Source organism: Octopus sinensis, linkage group LG3 (genome assembly GCF_006345805.1).
Source record: "Octopus sinensis linkage group LG3, ASM634580v1, whole genome shotgun sequence".
In the NCBI taxonomy this organism is placed as follows: domain Eukaryota; kingdom Metazoa; phylum Mollusca; class Cephalopoda; order Octopoda; family Octopodidae; genus Octopus; species Octopus sinensis.
Genome location: NC_042999.1, coordinates 69,045,852 through 69,066,032, shown reverse-complemented (window position 1 = coordinate 69,066,032; position 20,181 = coordinate 69,045,852). Strand labels below are relative to the sequence as shown.

At 40.7% G+C, this 20,181-nt stretch overlaps 1 protein-coding gene across 5 annotated transcripts in view; it reads left to right on the top strand.

The window, feature by feature from the left end:
* LOC115209341 (N-acetylneuraminate lyase) overlaps positions 1-20,181 on the top strand; it is a 200,886-nt gene that overhangs the window by 143,083 nt on the left and 37,622 nt on the right. For all 5 annotated transcript variants that reach the window (XR_003881323.2, XM_036501066.1, XM_029777706.2 and 2 more), the window contains exon 2: positions 6,989-7,053. Coding sequence is in view for 3 of the 5 variants with exons in the window: in XM_036501066.1 (XP_036356959.1) it covers positions 6,989-7,053 (65 nt within the window). In the remaining 2 variants the exon portion in view is untranslated. The remainder of the gene's footprint in view (positions 1-6,988; positions 7,054-20,181) is intronic.

The following is a 20,181-nucleotide window of genomic DNA, read 5'->3' as shown; positions in this document are numbered from 1 at the left end:
TGGCTCTGTAGTATCAAGAGAGGTGTCTTTACATTAGGTGATGAGGGGTGCCACTTAAAATGCACCCAATTCACACTGTAAAGTGGTTGGCACTTAGAAGAGCTTCCAGCTGTGAAAGCCTTGCCAAAACTGTCCTCACCTGTTCTTGTGCCATGTAAAAAGCACTAAGTCCATGTAAGGTTGGTGTTAGGAAGGGCATCCAGCTCTAAAAATCTTGCCAAAATAGTTACAGAAGTCTGGTGTAGGCTTATGCCCGGCCAACACCTGTAAAACCATCCCACACATGCAAGCATGGAAGGCGGATGCTAAACGATGCATGAAAGAAGGACAGAAACACGTGTTGTGTTGTAGAGGAGATACACGGCTCTCTTGGTAGGAAAAGGAGAGAAGAAAGCACAGAGGGGTCAGATGTATACTTGTGTGTGGGTGTGTGTGTGTGAACAAGTTGGCATTACAAAGGGCATCAACCCTAGAAATTAATTAAAAAAATTACTGAAAAATACAAAATAAATACGACAGGAGTGGCTGTGTGGTAAGTAGCTTGCTTACTAACCACATGGTTCCGGGTCCAGTCCCACTGCATGGCACCTTGGGCAAGTGTCTTCTACTATAGCTTCAGACTGATCGAAGCTTTGTGAGTGGATTTGGTAAACGGAAACTGAAAGAAGCCCGTCATATATATATATATATATATGTGTATGTATATATATATATATAGGCACAGGAGTGGCTGTGTAGTAAGTAGCTTGCTTACCAACCACATGGTTCCAGGTTCAGTCCTACTGCATGGCACCTTGCACAAGTGTTCTCTACTATAGTCTCAGGCTTACCAAAGCCTTGTGAGTGGATTTGGTAGACGGAAACTGAAAGAAGCCCATCCTATATATATGTGTGTGTGTGTGTTTGTCCCCTCAACATCGCTTGACAACCGATGCTGGTGTGTTTACACCCCATCACTTAGTGGTTCAGCAGGAGGGACCAATAGAATAAGTACTAAGCTTACAAAGAATAAGTCCTGGGGTCGATTTGCTTGACTAAAGGTGGTGCTCCAGCATGACTGCAGTCAAATGACTGAAACAAAAAAATATAAAAAAGAATAACAAAAATGTGTTCTACACAGGGAGGATCACACCATCTCGTGGTCCCAGCTGCCTTCATCCATCATTTATGTCATTTCTGTCTCTGTCTGTCTCTCTCTCTCTCTCTTTCACACACACACACACCACACACAAATACAAAGTCCTTTTGCTAGATCATTCAGTCATCAAATCCGTCATTGAAGTGTGTGTGTGAGAGAAAGAGAGAGAGAATGTGTATGTGTGTGTATGTGTGTGTTCATATGAGCATTTTGGTGGATATGTGTTGGTTTCTGCATGTTTTTGTATGTATGTAGGTGTACATGTGTGTGGGAGTACGTGCATATTTGTGCATCCATGTATGTGTTTGTGTCATTGAGTGTGTCAGTGTGTTTATGTGTGTGTATGCATGTGTCTGCATGTCTACATACTGGTGTGTTTCTGTATGTGTGTTTGTGTGCATGTGTGTGTGTGTATGTGTGGGTCGCAGTGTATGCATGTGTTGACGTGTGTGTATTGATGTATGTATGTGTGCGTGTGTCTCCCTGTACATGTATGTGTTAGATGGAATGTGTTGGTATTTATTCTAACAATGTCACCTGTCATGGTCCACTGAACACAATTTCCTGACACACAAAGAATATTATGTCACCCCTACCACAGCCACCACTGCTATCACTTTCACTTCTACTTTCACCCCTACCTCCTCTCTCACTATCACTCCCACCATTACTAATACTTTTTTCTTTTTTTAGTCTTGCAAGGTACTTGGTGACCCTGTCAGTGTAGGTGCCACTTCAAAGCACCCAGTCCACATTGTAAACTCATTGGCATTTGGAAAGACTCTGACTTGTAGAAAGAAGGGTTAGCTTCAGACCCCCCCCCACTCCACCAGCAATATTCTTTTTATTCTTTTATATGTTTCAGTCATTTGACTGTAGCCATGCTGGAACACCGCCTTTAGTTGAACAAATCGACCCCAGCGCTTATTCTTTGTAATCATGTCAATCTTGGAGGTCCTGTCAATGGTCAGATACTACCTTTCCTCCTGGTCTAGCATTTTTGTGCATCCCCCACTCCTCCTTCCTTCATGACTCACCACCACCACATGGCTGCATTCTCACCTGGTTTCTTAATCCCCCCTCACCAATTTTTGTTTCTTTTTCTTGTCAATTTTCCTCTTTCTCACCCTTCCTATGCTTTTCTTTTGATGAATGATTACTGTCCGAAGCGTCAATACACTTTCCCTTCCTTTTAAGCTCTAAACTAATGCAATGTCTATTAAAATTTGTTCCTCCTGTGTTATTTTTATTCTCTTTGTTCATCACACTTACAAGATATTCCTTCCTGCATTGCAAATGCATTTTTATGGCTAAAATTAGTTTTGAAGCTTCTCCAAAAGATAACAACAAAAGAATTAGAAACCAATTTTCTACCATATTTACTGAGACCAGGCTGTGTCAGTTTGAAGCATCTGGATTATGTTTCTGGTTAATCTAAATGTAAACCAAACTGCCAAAAGATATCACCAAACATTTATTAAAATTTCATTTGCTCATTGCAATTATTTACCTCAGAGAAGAGAATTTAGTAATAATAATAATAATAATAACAACAGGAATGGACTTCGCTATTTACAAAATGTGAATAGAATATAGAATTGTATTGAAAAATCTATTCAAAGATTAATTGGTTTAGAAAGATCACCAGAGACCAAAATAATTCTAAGAATTTATGGCTAAATTCCAACATTAATATATATTTGGTTTATCTTTTATCTTTTACTTGTTTGAGTCATCACAATGTGTCTATGCTGGAGCACCTACTTCTGCAATGTTTTTTCTCAATTCTGCTGGTTGCGGGTCTCCTAGAGTGTTCATCACTATGAACATTTTTTTCGTCCATCTTGGAGACATCTGAACCACTCGTACACTTGTGAGTGACTCATACACTCCTCTCCATATGCTTTCTGCAACTTTGCGTAGGTCTCTCAGCAGGTATCGCCATGACCAACCAAGAACTTTTAACTGAATTGAACTTGGTTCTTACTTTTTAAAGCCTGGTACTTATTTTATTGGTCTCTTTGCTGAACCGCTAAGTTATGGGGATGTAAGCACACTAACTGGTTGTCAAACAGTGGTGTGGGACGAACCCAGACATGCACACACACACACACACAGAGCATCTACACATTTTCCCTCTGCCATTATCTTTCACAAGGCATTGGTCTAACTGAAGCCTAAAATTGAAAACACTTGGCCACGATGTTATGACTGAACCTCCCTATATATATCCATACATTCATGCATAAATACTTATTTACATTATATCATCATCATCATCATCATCGTTTAGCGTCCGTTTTCCATGCTAGCATGGGTTGGACGGTTCAACTGGGGTCTGTGAAGCCAGAAGGCTTCATCAAGCCTAGTCAGATCTGGCAGTGTTTCTACGGCCGGATGCCCTTCCTAACGCCAACCACTCCGTGAGTGTAGTGGGTGCTTTTTACGTGCCACCCGCACAGGTGCCAGACAGAGCTGGCAAACGGCCACGAACAGATGGTGCTTTTTATGTGCCACTGGCACGGGGGCCAGACGAGGCTGGCAACGGACACGAACGGATGGTGCTTTTTACGTGCCACCGGCACGAGGCCAGTCAGAGCGGCGCTGGACATGGGAGCTTCTTTCTTGTCTTGGTATTCATGGTCAAACAGCTGGGTGGAATTGCATGAAAAATTACACAGATATATAGAATAATCCGGTGGTATTGTTTGGGCGTTGTATTTTTTTCGTTGCTCCCATGGTTACCGAGATAATCTACTATAATAATACCCTTGTGTTTATGAATGAGAAAGGAAGGGGTGATAGATGAATAAGGAAGGAAGGGGTGATGTCATACTTGGTAATGGGATGATGAAAGTTGTACACTGAAAAAATAAATCAAACAGTGTTTCAACTCTGAGTGAATATATGTGTGTGTATGTAAAGCGGGGTTAGGTGAATGTGTGTGTGTGTGTTTGTGCGTGCGCATGTGTAAGTGCAATGGAAGAGGTATGGTTCATCTTTGTTCACTTAGTATTTGGGTTCATTTTTTGATTTGGTTGAATCTTGGTTGGGTTTTTTTTTGTTGGTCAGTTATTTTTAGTGTTTTGACAGAAAGAAGTAATTCTAAAATTGTTTAACATAAGTGTGCCCAAACAAGTCGAATGCTTACACAGAACAGGTTTTACAGCCACATCATCCAAACCGACCGGGTGAAACCGGGCTTAGCTGTTAGTTACACTCTCTGCAACTTTGCATTGGTCTCTGAGCAGGTATCGTCATGACAACTTTCTCTGTCATGGTCAATGTGACAATCACACGCTACACATCTTAATTCCAAGCAATGCTGTAAACAGGGAAAGTCAGCCAGAATGTTAAAACTTTTTTGGCAAAATTTGATGCAGATTCTCTGCTCAACTGTCTCTGTCATGGTCATTGCATCGATCACCCGTTACACACCTTCCTTCCAAGCACTGCTGTAATCAGTGGAAGTGAGCTAGAATGTTAAAACTTGGTGCACATGTACAGCAGAGCTGAAGGTCAATCTTTGCCAAGCGGCTTCTTCACTCTTCATACTTTAGCTTTGTTGACCATGGCAACAGTCTAGATACTTACTGATCAGACCTTGTATGTATATATGTGTGGTGTGTGTGTGTATGAGTATATATATATACTCTTTTACTCTTTTACTTGTTTCAGTCATTTGACTGCGGCCATGCTATAGCGCCACCTTTAGTCGAGCAAATCGACCCCAGGACTTATTCTTTGTAAGCCTAGTACTTATTCTATCAGTCTCTTTTGCCGAACCGCTAAGTTACGGGGACGTAAACACACCAGCACCAGTTGTCAAGCGATGTTGGGAGGACAAACGCAGACACACAAACACACACACACATATATATATATACATATATACGATGGGCTTCTTTCAGTTTCCGTCTACCAAATCCACTCACAAGGCTTTGGTTGGCCCGAGGCTATAGTAGAAGACACTTGCCCAAGGTGCCATGCAGTGGGACTGAACTCGGGACCATGTGGTTGGTAAGCAAGCTACTTACCACACAGCCACTCCTACGCCTATATATATGTTTATGACAGACCATGTGTTCTTTTTGCTGGGCTCAAATCTCATTTGCAAACCCATGGAAAACAAACCTCCACCAACTATTCTGACTATATGATTCTGTGCACGCTTTTCATTGTAATATATGCTAGAAGGTCTGCAAATCTAATAGAGGCCTCAAAAGACGTTTTAAGATCCACAAAGATCAGAACTTATCTTCAGCTCTTGGTGGTCCAAATTGGATATGCAGTCTATGTGGGTGTCTCTTTCAGAACATTGTCTGGTTTAAAAAGTCACATCAAATGCCATGATGGTGCTAAGGTGTAGGTCCAGGAGGAGGTGGTCAAACTCTGCATAAGGAGTAGACAACCACCACCATATATATATTATATATATATATATGGTGATCTGGCAAAACTGTTACCATGTCAGACAAAATGCTTAGTGGCCTTTTTTCAGAGTTCATATACCACCAGTATCAAGTTTACCTTTCATCCTTTCAAAGTTGATAAAATAAGTACCAGTTTTGTACTGGGGTTAATGTAATTGACTTACCTCCACCACACCACTCTCCTGAAATTGTGGGCCTTGTACCAAAATTTGAAACCTATATATATATATATGTATATAAAATTAGTGAATCAGTGTACATTTAAACACAAAAGAGGCGACCCTTAACAGGCAGGCTCACATGCTAGAAGGAGCAGTCAAAACAACCAAAACCACATTTATATATGTAAATGTATATATATATATACACACACACACACACACACACGCACATGCACGTGCACATATTTACTCTTTTACTTGTTTCAGTCATTTGACTGTGGCCATGCTGGAGCGCTGCCTTCAGTCAAACTAATCAACCCCAGGACTTATTCTTTGTAAGCCTAGTACTTATTCTATCAGTTATGGGGACGTAAACACACCAACATTGATTGTCAGATGATGGTGGGGGGTACAAACACAGACACACAAATACATACGCACACACACATATGGCAGGATTCTTTCAGTTTCCGTCTACCAAATCCACTCACAAGGCTTTGGTCAGCTCAGGGCTATAGTAGAAGACACTTACCTAAGGTGCCATACAGTGGGACTGAACCTGGAACCATATTGTTGGGAGCAAGCATCTTACAACACACCCACTCCAGTGCCTATATATATATATATATATATAAATATATAAAATGAAACAAAACATGAGAGATTGTTTCTAAGTTATTTAGTTACATCATCTTGTGTGTGTTTCATTAACACAAGGTGATTATTAATAATAATAATAATAATAATTGTGTACAGTGCTCAGGTGCACTACAACTCATCTAAAGTGTATATATAATCAGGTGTAGTTTCGGCGGATTTCGGAAAGCATGAGGGCCTTAAAGGATGCAGTGTCACGGCAGTCAACAACTGACGCAGGCAGTTTATTCCATGCTACAGCAACTCTGAGCATGAAAAAATGTTTCCGAAAGTCATGGGAGCTGTGTTGTTTTCTGACTTTGTAATACTAATTACCAAATCTTCAGAAACTTGTAACTTTTATATGTAACATTCTAAAATTGAATAGATGTTGGCAAAATAAAGCATCATGGAGATAGCTTCATACATTACCATTCCTTGTTTAATGTCAGTTTTCCCAGCAAGGCTAGCATGGCTTTTGACAGACATTTATTTAATGCAAGACTTTAGAGTCTTCTTGTCACTAACCTTTTCCTGTTTTTCATATTCTGTTGTACTCGTGAATAAATATATAAAGATATTTTTGAAAAATAAACTTTGTTTTTCTTTTATTCCTTCAGGATCCCAACCGTTTTTGGATAAGTGGCGTGATTAATTCTACATCAACTCCATTTTTACCAAATGGGTGAGTAATGATTCTTTGGTGGCTTCTTTTCATATAAGACATCTCCCCCCTCTACCCTCTCTCCCCCATCTCCTCCCCTCTATTTATGTTAACGAATGTCTGATTATTACGTCTTTAATTAGATACTAATTCATACACTTTTATTGGGTACCGGCATAGCTGTGTAGTTAAGAAGCTCATTTTGCCACCACATGGTTTTAGGTTCAGTCCCACTGTACAGCACCTTGTCTAAGTGTCTTCTACTATAGCCCCAAGCTGACCAATGCCTTGTGAGTGAATTTGGTAGATGGAAATTGTGTGGAAGCCTGTCAGATATATGTGTGTGTTAGTATGTTATTGTGACTGTCCCCCTCTGTATTTAAAACCTCTGTACTTGACTTTTGTTGACATGGGGAAAGCCTTTGACAGAGTGCCTCAATCCCTTATCTGGTTGTCAAGGCTGAAACTAGGGATAGATGAGTGGTTGGTAAGGGCTGTACAAGCCATGTACAGGGATGCTGTCAGTAAGCTCAGGGTTGGCAACAAGTATAGTGATGAATTCAGGGTACAAGTAGGGGTTCACCAGTGATCAGTCCCCCCCCCTCTTGTTCATCATAGTCCTCCAGACAATAACAGAGGAATTCAAAATGGGCTGCCCCTGGGAGCTCCTCTCTGCTGATGACCATGTTCTTATTGTTGAATCACTACCAGAACTAGAGAAGATTTCAGGTGTGGAAGTAAGGTCTATAATCGAAGAGCCTTAGAGTTCACCTAGCAAAAACCAAAGTCTTAGTAAGTAGGAAGGCAGACAAACCAAAAATTCCTTCAGGTAGATGGCCCTGCTTGATCTGTAGGAAAGGTGAAGACAGAAATCCCATAAGATGTACCAAGTGCAAGCTATGGACACATAAGAGGTGCAGCAATATCAGTGGAAGGTTAACTGGGAAAATAGTTTTCATGTGTGGAAGGTGCACAGTTACAATAAACACTAAAAATGGACAGAAAATAGACTCCGTCAAATGCCAGGTGGGTAAGCTAGAGGTAGTTGATAGCCTCCATTACCTAGGTGACCAAGTCAGTAGCAGAAGTGGATGCTCTGAGAGTGTAGCTGCGAGAATAAGAATAGGCTGGGCAAAGTTCAGAGAGCTCTGACCTCTGTTGGTAACAAAGGGCCTCCTTTGCAGAGTGAAAGACGAACTGTATAATGCCTGTGTGTGAACAGCTGTGCTACACGGCAGTGAAACATGGGCTGTGAGGGCTGAGGACATGTGTAGGCCTGAAAGAAATGAAGCTAGCATGCTTCGCTGGATGTGCAATGTCAGTGTGCATGTATGACAGAGTGTAAGCATCTTGAGAGAAAAGTTGGGCATAAGAGGCATCAGATGTGGTGTGCAAGAGAGACAACTGTGCTGGTATGGTCATGTGAAGCACATGAATGAGGACAGCTGTGTAAACAAGTGCCGATCTATAACCATAGAGGGAACCTGTGGAAGAGGTAGACCCAGAAATACATGGGGCATGGTGGTGAAGTATGATCTTTGAACGTTGGGCCTCACGGAGGCAATGACTAGTGACCGAGACCTTTGGTGATATGCTGTGCATGAGAAGACCCATCAAGCTAAGTGAAATCATAGTCATGGCTGATGCCAGTGTCGCGTAACTGGCACCTGTGCTGGTGGCACATAAAAATCACCTTTCAAGTATTGGGTGTTACAGAGGTGATGACAAACAACCAAGACCTTTGGCAATATGCTGTGCTCGAAAAGAAGAGCCATAAACCCAAGTGAAATCATAGTTGTGGCAGATACTGGTGTCACACAAATGGCACGTAAAACATCCATTACACTCTCGGAGTGGTTGGCATGAGGAAGGAAATCCAGCTGTAGAAAGTATACCAAATCAGATTGCAGTCTGGTGCCGCCCCTCAGCTTACCAGCCCTGGTCAAACCATCCAAACCATGCCAGCTTGGACAATGGACATTAAATGATGATGATGATGATGATGATGATGAAGCCATGTGTATACTGGCCAACAACCTCGTCTCAGACCAGTTACTGTGGAACTGTGTTGGTGACCAGGTTGCAGATTTTGTGATGAAATCTTTTGACCTGAAATAATGATTAAATGAAGTTAACAAATTTTCTGTGTTTATGAATGTCTAATGCGGGCATGCATGGCTTAGTGGCTAGGTGTGTTGCACTCACAATCATGAGATTGCAGTTTCAATTCCCATACTGGCTGTGTGTTGTGTTGCTCCAGTCCACTCAGCTGTAATGGGGTTATCGTGTGACAGTAGCCTTCCAATCAGAGGGAATGTTGACCTGGTTACCTAGCCAATAGAGTGGCATCATTCAAAAACTAAAATTATGCAAAGCACAATGTGACCAGCGATGTATAATATAACAACATCCAATAGTCTGGTTGATCACATGATCACATGATGAATGGCTGATATGTGTATTTTACTCTATAATTACAAATAAAATTCATCATTCAATTTTTTTTTTTGTCTAACCCATAAATTAAATAGAAGTTAACCCGCAACCCTGAAGGTTTCAAAGACAGATTTACAGTGTGGACATTTGAAAAGTTTGGTTGATAAATTGAGGGAATAAGGACGAGGAACTAAATCCTACACTCGCTTATCTTATGTTTCCTGACCAACAGGAAATTGTTTAAATGTTTGAGCTGAGATGACATTAATTTTCTTAGTATGTTTACAGTATTTTTATTTGTGTTGTGGCTTAATTTTTGATTACACTAGTTGTCTTATCTCTGATATTAAGAAGACACATGCACACACACACATGCATACGGGGGTGGGGGTTATACTGTTCTTGAGCGCCATGATTCATAAGATCAGTTATCTGTTTTCCATGGCATTTAAGTGGCTGAGATCACAACATTCCCTCATTAAAGTATTCCCACACCAGTATCTTGCAGGGCTCAAGGCCAGCAATTCTGGGGGGAGGGGATAAGTCAATTACATTAACTCCAGCACTTGACTTTTACTTTATTTCATTGACCTGAAAGATAAAGTTAACCTTGGCAGCATTTAAACTCAGAATACGTGTGTGTGTGTGTGTGTGTGTGTCTTGTGTTTGTCCTCCACCGATCTTTGACAACCAGTGTTGGTGTGTTTACATCCCCATAACTTAGTGGTTGAACAAAAAAGAAATAAGTATTGAGGTCAATTCATTCAAGTGAAACTTCTTCAAGGCAGTGCTCCTGCATGGCCACAGTCTGATGACTGAAACAAGAGGAAAAATACTGCTAAATAATGTATATATAAATATTGTAAATATATACACTGTAAAAATAATGCTTATGGTACATATTTGTGTGTGTGTATCATCATCATCATCATCATCATCATTTAGCGTCCGCTTTCCATGCTAGCATGGGTTGGATGGTTCAACTGGGGTCTGGGAAGCCAGAAGGCTGCACCAGGACCAGTCTGATCTGGCAATGTTTCTACAGCTGGATGCCCTTCCTAACGCCAACCACTCCGTGAGTGTAGTGGGTGCTTTTTACGTGCCAGACGAGGCTGGCAATGGCCACGATCGGATGGTGCTTTTTACGTGCCACCGGCACGAGGCCAGTCGGGGCAGCACTGGCAACGGCCACGTTCGGATGGTTCTCTTACGTACCACCGGCACTGGTATCACAGCTGCAATTTCCATTGATGTTGATCGATTTCGATTTTGATTTGTGCGTATATATATATATATATATATATATATATAATATATATATATATAACACTTAACTTGACTCTGTCAGTCAGGAATGACCATGGGTGCACCTAAGAGATTCCCCTCTGGAGTACAAATCTGGACAGAAAGTCACCTCACTGGTGAATGCCCCACCTAGTGTTGTTTTTACGGAAGACCAGCAGTCACCCATGGATACCGGCTTCCCCTCTCCAAGCCACCGATGTTTTCCATGGGAAAGGCAAAGGGTCTGATACAGCTTGGCACCAGTGACGTTGCAACTCATTCTTACAGGTGAGTGAACTGGAGTAATAAAGTGTCTTGCTCAAGAACACAACACACAACCCAGGCTGGGAATCAGACTCACAACCTCACGATCTTAAGCTCAACACCCTAACCACTGAGCCATGCGCCTTCACAGTACATTATAGGTATAAAAAGTTCGTTAAAGGTATAAAAATACCATAAACGATTATAAAAATGAAGAAAAGATGTTAAAAAATCAAAATTATCCCATTTGCTTTTGCTTTTTGATTTTTATTAATAACTTTCTTGAATGTTTTTTCCTTAAACTCTTCACACTGACAAGAATGAAAATACATAACTTTAATTATAAGTATATTATTATAAATTTTTTCTGACATATTTGTATTGCCCTTTGAAACATTTGTATGTGCTTATTAAATCTAATTTTGATATTTTTAACATCTTTTCTCACTTTTTATAATTGTTCAGGGTATCTTTATACCTATAACAAACTTTTCAATTGTTATTTTCACATTCTTATTGCTTGCTCTAGCAGGATATTTCTGAATATGATAAATTTTTATTAGAAATTACTTCCTTCTCAAAAAAGTTTGAATTGTTCTACTTAAACCTATATTTCTCTCTCTCTCTCTCACACACACATACGTATATATATATATATGTATATATATATATATTATATATATATATATATATATATAACACTTAACTTGACTCTGTCAGTCAGGAATGACCATGGGTGCACCTAAGAGATTCCCCTCTGGAGTACAAATCTGGACAGAAAGTCACCTCACTGGTGAATGCCCCACCTAGTGTTGTTTTTACGGAAGACCAGCAGTCACCCATGGATACCGGCTTCCCCTCTCCAAGCCACCGATGTTTTCCATGGGAAAGGCCAAGGGTCTGATACAGCTTGGCACCAGTGACGTTGCAACTCATTCTTACAGGTGAGTGAACTGGAGTAATAAAGTGTCTTGCTCAAGAACACAACACACAACCCAGGCTGGGAATCAGACTCACAACCTCACGATCTTAAGCTCAACACCCTAACCACTGAGCCATGCGCCTTCACAGTACATTATAGGTATAAAAAGTTCGTTAAAGGTATAAAAATACCATAAACGATTATAAAAATGAAGAAAAGATGTTAAAAAATCAAAATTATCCCATTTGCTTTTGCTTTTTGATTTTTATTAATAACTTTCTTGAATGTTTTTTCCTTAAACTCTTCACACTGACAAGAATGAAAATACATAACTTTAATTATAAGTATTATTATTATAAATTTTTTCTGACATATTTGTATTGCCCTTTGAAACATTTGTATGTGCTTATTAAATCTAATTTTGATATTTTTAACATCTTTTCTCACTTTTTATAATTGTTCAGGGTATCTTATATACCATAACAAACTTTTCAATTGTTATTTTCACATTCTTATTGCTTGCTCTAGCAGGATATTTCTGAATATGATAAATTTATTAGAATTACTTCCTTCTCAAAAAAGTTTGAATTGTTCTACTTAAACCTATATTTCTCTCTCTCTCTCTCACACACACATACGTATATATATATATATGTATATATATATATATATATATATATATATATATATATATGAAAAAACAAGTCAGATAGAAAATGCTAAAATAATTTTATAAAGAACATTTCAGTACCGGTTTCAGTCATTTTGAGACCTCGAACGCACAAGTGTAAACAAGAGAGACAGTGAAAGGCAGAAACAAGGAAAATGCTACTTATATTTGAACACTATACAAATATCTTTTAAAAGAACTTTTCTTTAAATTTTTAAAATTGAATTATTATATAAATATATATAAATATATATATATATATATATTATATATATATATATATATATATTATATATAAAACATATTATACATACATATAATGTGTGTGCACTCTTGTTTCTGTTTGTTCTCCACCCCAACAGCTTGATAATTGATGTTGGTGTGTTTACATCCTCCTAAGTAATTTGGCAAAAAGAGACTGTTGGAATTAGTACAAGGCTTAAAAAAAATAAATGCTAGGAACGATCTGTTTAAGTAAAATTCTTCAAGGGAGTGCCTCAGCATGGTCGCTATCTAATGACTGAAACAAGTAAAAGATGAGAGAGGGAGGGAGAGAGAGAGAGAGAGAGAGAGTGTGTGTGTGTATTAGTCTGCACACTTCTCTTGACATCCTGTGATAGTTGTAAATGAGCATCACTGTCATACAGGCGTGGTCGTTCGTTTCCAGTGCTCTGTAAAGAATATGTCTAATCACCATATATATGTATTATATATATATATATATACTGTGTTTAATATCATATGTCCAAAGATGATGGTCCGATCAAACATTTGATTTTTATGTAACACACCTTTAGCCTTTAAAATTTGAACCTTGTGATTCTATTAACTCTGATGAGAGAAATACCGAGTATTGCTATGATTGGAGTTAGCTCGCCCATAGCAACCTATATCTTTCCGAAACGGCTGTAAGACTTTATACATAGACTGTATACATGTTCCAGACCCCTTATGAATCATTTTACATCTGCTTTATCACCATCTTCATTCGGACTCTTTTACTCTTTTACTTGTTTCAGTCCTTTGACTGCGGCCATGCTCGTGTGAGCAAGAAAGTAGGTTTGAAAAATCTGAGAAAGTCATGATTTTAGGGGAAAGATAAGTGGCTATGAATCGGGAGCAACAGGGAGACAAGACTAAACGAAAAACATATTTGAGCTAGACAGAGTAATGAGAGAATACTGAAAGAATAATTTACATGAATGGCATGTTACTGAGCTAGACAGAATAATGAGAGAATACTGAAAGAATAATATAGTGAGAGAGTACTGAAGAATAATATAATGAGAGAGTAATCGAAGAATAATGAAAGAATAATGATGATACGTGCAAAGATAGAAGGTAGAGGAAAGCGAGGTTGAAAGAAGAATTTCTTAACTTTAACCATTCATGAGCTGTGCGTAATTCTTCGTTAGGGATTTGGAAGCATGTGGGATTACCGATTATGCGTTCGCTCGTTTATATATGGCGATGGTGGTTATGGAAAGAGGGGGACATAGGGAAACATAGGGAGAGAGACAGGGTTAGTTAGAGAGGGGGGGAAAGAGGTGGTCAAGGAACACATGGGAGGAAGTGGTGTGAGGAACTTTGACTAGCATAGTTGAAAGGGGACGGCAGTGTCGATAATATTTATTATTTGATAATTAATATAGACTTGGGGGGAAAAAAGGTAAAATCTGAGTTCGTCAGGCAATCTAACTAGTCCATAAACTAGGAAGAGGTTCTGTTAATCGTGTGAGCAAGAAAGTAGGTTTGAAAAATCTGAGAAAGTCATGATTTTAGGGGAAAGATAAGTGGCTATGAATCGGGAGCAACAGGGAAACAAGACTAAACGAAAAACATATTTGAGCTAGACAGAGTAATGAGAGAATACTGAAAGAATAATTTACATGAATGATATGTTACTGAGCTAGATAGAGTAATATATATATATATATATATATATATATATATAACGGGAAGCTTTATGAAAATAGACAAAAGACGAAGGCAGGCGGAAAACAAACAAACAATTGTATTAGTATGGCGCTCAGGAAATATAAATAAAACAAGTCTTTAACGTTTCGAGCCTACGCTCTTCAACAGAAAGATACACAGAGAGAAAAAAAAACACAGAAAGAAGGAGAGAAAAAAAATGCGTGCAGTAACTAACTAATCAACATGGCGATCTGATTTCGGCCAGATCAAAGATCAAACATGAGACGCGAGAGCGAAATAAGGGGAGATAATAGGGTTGATAATAGGGTTGAATGACCAGCTATTAGTGCGTAGGAGGGGTCTGGATGTGTGTATGTATAGGGTTGGTGTATGTATTAGTATGTATTAGTATGTATAAGGGTGTATGTGTGTGTGTGTGTATGAGAGAGTATTAGTGCGTAGGATAGGTCTGGACGTGCGTATGTATGGGGTTGGTGTATGTATTAGTATGTATTAGTATGTATTAGTACGTATTAGTATGTATAAGTGTGTGTGTGTGTGTATGAGAGAGTATAAGTGCGTATGAGGGGTCTGGACGTGTGTATGTATAGGGTTGGTGAATGTGGACCTCTCCATGCAGAGAGAACTAAACCATGAGTGTCTTCATCTGAAGGGTAAAGAATTGCTTTTACAAGTGATCCAGTCAATGGAGTTATGGATGATTGCCATGGCCGAGAGAATGGAGCTTTATTATTCTTTTTAACGATCTTTTCTTCAAACTTCTGCAGTTGATGAAATAGGTCGTCATTACTCAGTTGACCCGTTATGATTAGGCAAAGATTTTCAGGTCGGTAAAAGTCTTTATGATAACTGCAAACCTTATCATATGTTGTACTTGTTCTCAAGTTCTTCAAGATGCCTCCAGTCTCTGATCTGTAACCACAAACTTTTACCAATATTGAAATTATTCAAACCAATAGCATTCTATAACTAGTTAAACAAGACAACAATTAACAACATTTTGTAGTTATGGCTCCAAAATTTCAAGACATATTAACAAGGCTTTCTTCCCTTTGTTTATATACAAGGGGAGTCTGGTAGTGTGGAAATAGCTTGGAAATCTATGAAAATGGTCACGAGTCGATATGATAAAATTATAGTTATTAAACCAAACATGAAATATTTGTGAGTATGCACCTGTGTGTATATGTGAGACATAAAATATAAGATATTTTTAAAAACAATCATAGCCTGATTCAGGATAATTCTATACATTTCCAAAAGGTCAACCACAGGTAATGACCAAATATATAGCAACAAACTTGTGTTTGTGTGTTTGTATGTATGTGGCGTGTATGTGTATGTATATATATATATATACATATGTATTATTTGAAAACATACATATTTGTGTATATGTATAGACATATTTGTATATAAGCATATATATACTTACATACATACATATATACACACACATACAAATTTACTTAGATTGTTACACATAGAAATATCAAAATATCACTTTAGAACTAAGAGCAACTAGGATGTCAGCAAGAGGAGATGATTATTATCCTCAGTTTAGTATGTATTAGTATGTATTAGTACGTATTAGCATGTATTAGTTGGTGTATGTATTAGTATGGCACATCATATATGATGTGATGTGTAAAGTCGTGTGGTGTAGTGAGGAGAAGAGGGGGAGGGGGAGAAGAGGGGGAGAAGGGGAGGGGAAGAAGAGGGGGAGGAGGGGGGGAGGAGGGGAGGAAGGAGGGGGAGGAGGAGAAAGAGAGAGGGAGAGAGAGAAGGGGAGTGAGGGAGCAGAGGGAAGGGGAAGAGGAAGGAGGGAGGGAGAAGAGGGAAGGAGGGAGGGAGAAAGAGGGAAGAAGGGAAGGGGAGTAGGGTGAAAGGATGAAGGACTGAAGAAGTAGGGTCGGGGGGGAAGGATAGGTGGAGAGGGGGGTTAGATGAGGAGGGGGGGGAGAGTTGAGACCAATGGCGTATAAGAGCGAAGAGAGAAGATTAATTCCTGTTCACGGCGCAAACGGGAATCCGGATGGCTCTGTGTAAGGACAAACCGAACACAGATAGGTGTTGCAAGGAGTGACCGGTGGAGCGGAAATGGCGTGAGACCGGTGTGTTCGTTCGCAAGGTGGATGTCACGAAGGTGTTCCGCGAACCGGTCACCAAGCGGCGTCCCGTTTGTCCGATGTACAAGGAATTGCAGAGAGAGCAAGAGATGCAATAGATAATATTGCTGGAGGTGCAGTGAAGGAGTGGAATGAGTGATAGGGTCGATGGTGGGTGCTAGTGAGGCGGGTGTGTTGGAGAGGTAGGGCAAGTGCGGCAACGTGGGCGGGAGCAGGGGAACGAGCCGGGTTGGGAGGTAGGGTCAGGGAAGGAGCTATGGACCAAAAGGTCTCGAAGGTTGTGGGCTCGTTTGAAAGGGGGAGGGGTCAGTTAGGGAAGAGGTGTGAAGTGGACGGTCGGACTGGAGATGACGGAAAGCTCGAAGAATGGTGCGTTGGAGACGTAGGGTCGTGGGGTGGTAATTGAGGGGAAATGGGAAGCGGGAGACTACAGGGCGGGTTTCGGGGAGAGGAGCAGATACACGGTCCACGGACCGTGCTCTGGCAAGGGTGGTGTGGATAGTGGTGAGGGGGTATCCACGTAGGGTGAAGTGGTGAGCCATACGTTGAGACTGAGTCTCAAAGTCATGGTCGTCACTACAGAGCCTACGTAGATGGAGGAATTGGGAATAGGGGATGGAAAGCTTGGTGTGTTCTGGGTGGAGGAAGAGAAGTTGAGGTATGAGTGTGAATCTGTGTGTTTGTAGTGAATGGAGGTGGTAAGAGTGGAGTGAAGAATGCTAACCGAAATGTCGAGGAAGGAGACAGAGGTGTTGGAGATAGTGGAAGTGAAGTGGAGGGCTGGATGGAAAGATTGGACGAAAGAGAGGAAGGAATCTAGATGTTCGCTGGAGAGTGAGGGGCACCGATAATGTCGTCAATATAACGACCATATAGTTCAGGAGTGGGACCAGTGAAATTAGAGAATATTTGGGCCTCAACATAGCCAACGAACAGGTTCGCATAGTTGGGGCCCATTCGCGTTCCCATGGCCACTCCCGAGACCTGATGGTAGAACTCGCCCGCGAACGAGAAGCAGTTCAGAGTAAGGACAGTTCGGCCAGACGAATGAGTGTGGAGGTGTCAGGTACAGGGTTAGAGCGGAGGTCAAGAAAGTGTCGAAGGGCCTGCAGTCCTTCGTGGTGGGATAACAGTATAGAGGCTTTGGATGTCCATAGTAAAAAGGATTTTGGAGGAGCCGGGAGGAAAGGAGAAAGAGTTGAAAAGCCGGAGAGCATGGTTGGTATCGTGGATGTGGGAGGGAAGAGATGCCACTAGGGGGGCAAGGACACGGTCGAGGTATTTAGAGATGAGCTCCGTGGGGCAGTTACAGGCGGAGACGATGGGGCGGCCAGGGTTGTTGGGTTTGTGGATTTTGGGAGGAAGTAAATGGTGGGGGTACGTGGGTTCGCACAATTAGGTTGGATGCGGTGCGGGGGAGACGGGAGGACGAGATGAGGTCTTGGACAGTAGAGGATACCGTCTGTTGGTAGCTACTGTGGGGGTTAGAGGGCAGAGGGGAATAGAAGGAGGTGTCATTGAGTTGGCGGAAAGCCTCGGCCCTATAGAGGTCCGCGCGCCACACCACTACAGCTCCACCCTTGTCAGCCAGTTTGATGATATGTCAGCGCGCCGTTGGAGGAACGAAGACCAAGAGCTCAGCCGGGGAGATGTTGAGGCGGCGTGGCGCCTGGAGAAGTTGAACCGCTCCAATGCACGCTGACAAGCGCCCATAAATTTAAACACATAAGAGGCATCCATCATAGGACTCCTTGCGCGCTAGAGAGAACAGTTAAATTCCAAACCACTATTAAGGATAAAATTTCAAAGGGAATGAAAAATAAAAACATTTACTAGCTAACTCCTGGACCAATGCTTTTCAGACATTTTTTAGCAAGTAAAATAATTTGCTAGGTGAAGTTTTCTTCAGCAGGTATTTGCTACAAAAAGTCTGAAACCATCGGTCCAGGAGTTAAATGGCAAATGTTTTTATTTTTCATTCCCTTCGAAATTTTATCCCTAACAGTGGTTTGGAATTTGTCTCCCTAGCGTACAAGGAGTCCTATGATGGATGCCACTTATGTGTTTAAATGTACACTGTATTTATGTGAATAATATATAGTCTATTGACTAAAGTTTTACACGCTAGGCCACAGGTAACAGAAATTTCTAATATTTCTGATTACCCTTTGATGTTATTAATTATGTAGATATGTATGTATGTATGCATATATGAATTGTATTGTAAATGCACAGTGTGTAGATAAGGTCAATGCCCCACAAAATAATCACCTTGATAACAAAATATCTTTTAGAAGAAACGGACTTTGATTACTACTTGACACATTGTCTCCAAGTGAGATCTGAGTTATGGTGACATAACTTTAATTTGCATTAGAGTAGGTATAGAAACACACAAGCATACAAATACATTTTATATATATATATATATATATAGATGTGTGAAGAGGAGAGATGTGTGAAGAAGTGCCACTCCCAAACAGTTGAAGGTATCAGGGGGAGAGGTAGACCCAGGAAGACATGGGATGAGGTAGTCAAGCATGACCTTCGAACATTGGGCCTCACAGAGGCAATGACGAAAGACCGAGATCTCTGGAGATATGCTGTGGCTGCAAAGACCCAGGCTGCTTCCTGCACCAGTTTCGCATAGCCCCAGCCCATCCAAAGTACCTTGGATTGCAGAACGACCTGCTGTGCTTACCTTGGATCATAGGGTGACCTGCTGTGCTTGAGGAGACCTATTGAGTCAAGTACATCAATATCAAAATAAATATCAAATGGAAATTGTAGTTACGATACCTGTGCCAGCGGCACGTAAAAAGCACCGTCCGAACGTGGCCGATGCCAGCGCTGCCTTGACTGGCTTCTGTGCCGGTGGCACATGACCTGCTGTGCTTGAGGAGACTTATTGAGTCAAGTACATCTACATCAAAATAAATATCAAATGGAAATTGTAGTTGTGATACCTGTGCTGGTGGCATGTAAAAAGCACCATCCGAACATGGCCGATGCCAGCGCCGCCTTGACTGGCTTCTGTGTCAGTGGCACGTAAAAAGCACCAACCAATTGGGGCCGCTGCCAGCCTCTCCTGGCACGTAAAAAGCACCCACTACACTCACGGAGTGGTTGGCATTAGGAAGGGCATCCAGCTGTAGAAACACTGCCAGATCAGACTGGAGCCTGGTGCAACCTCCTGGCTTCCCAGACCCCGGTCGAACCATCCAACTCGTGCTAGCATGGAAAACGGACGTTAAACGATGATGATGATGATTTATATGTGTCTGTGTGTATATATATATTATATATATATATATATATAATATATATATATATATATATATATATATGATGTACGTATGTATGAACATATGTGTGTATATCATCATCATCATTATTTAATGTATCTGATCTATACTGGCATGGGTTGGACGGTTTTAACCAGAGCCAGCAAGTTGGAAGGCATGGTTTTTACAGTTGGATATTGTCCCTAATGCCAACCACTATGA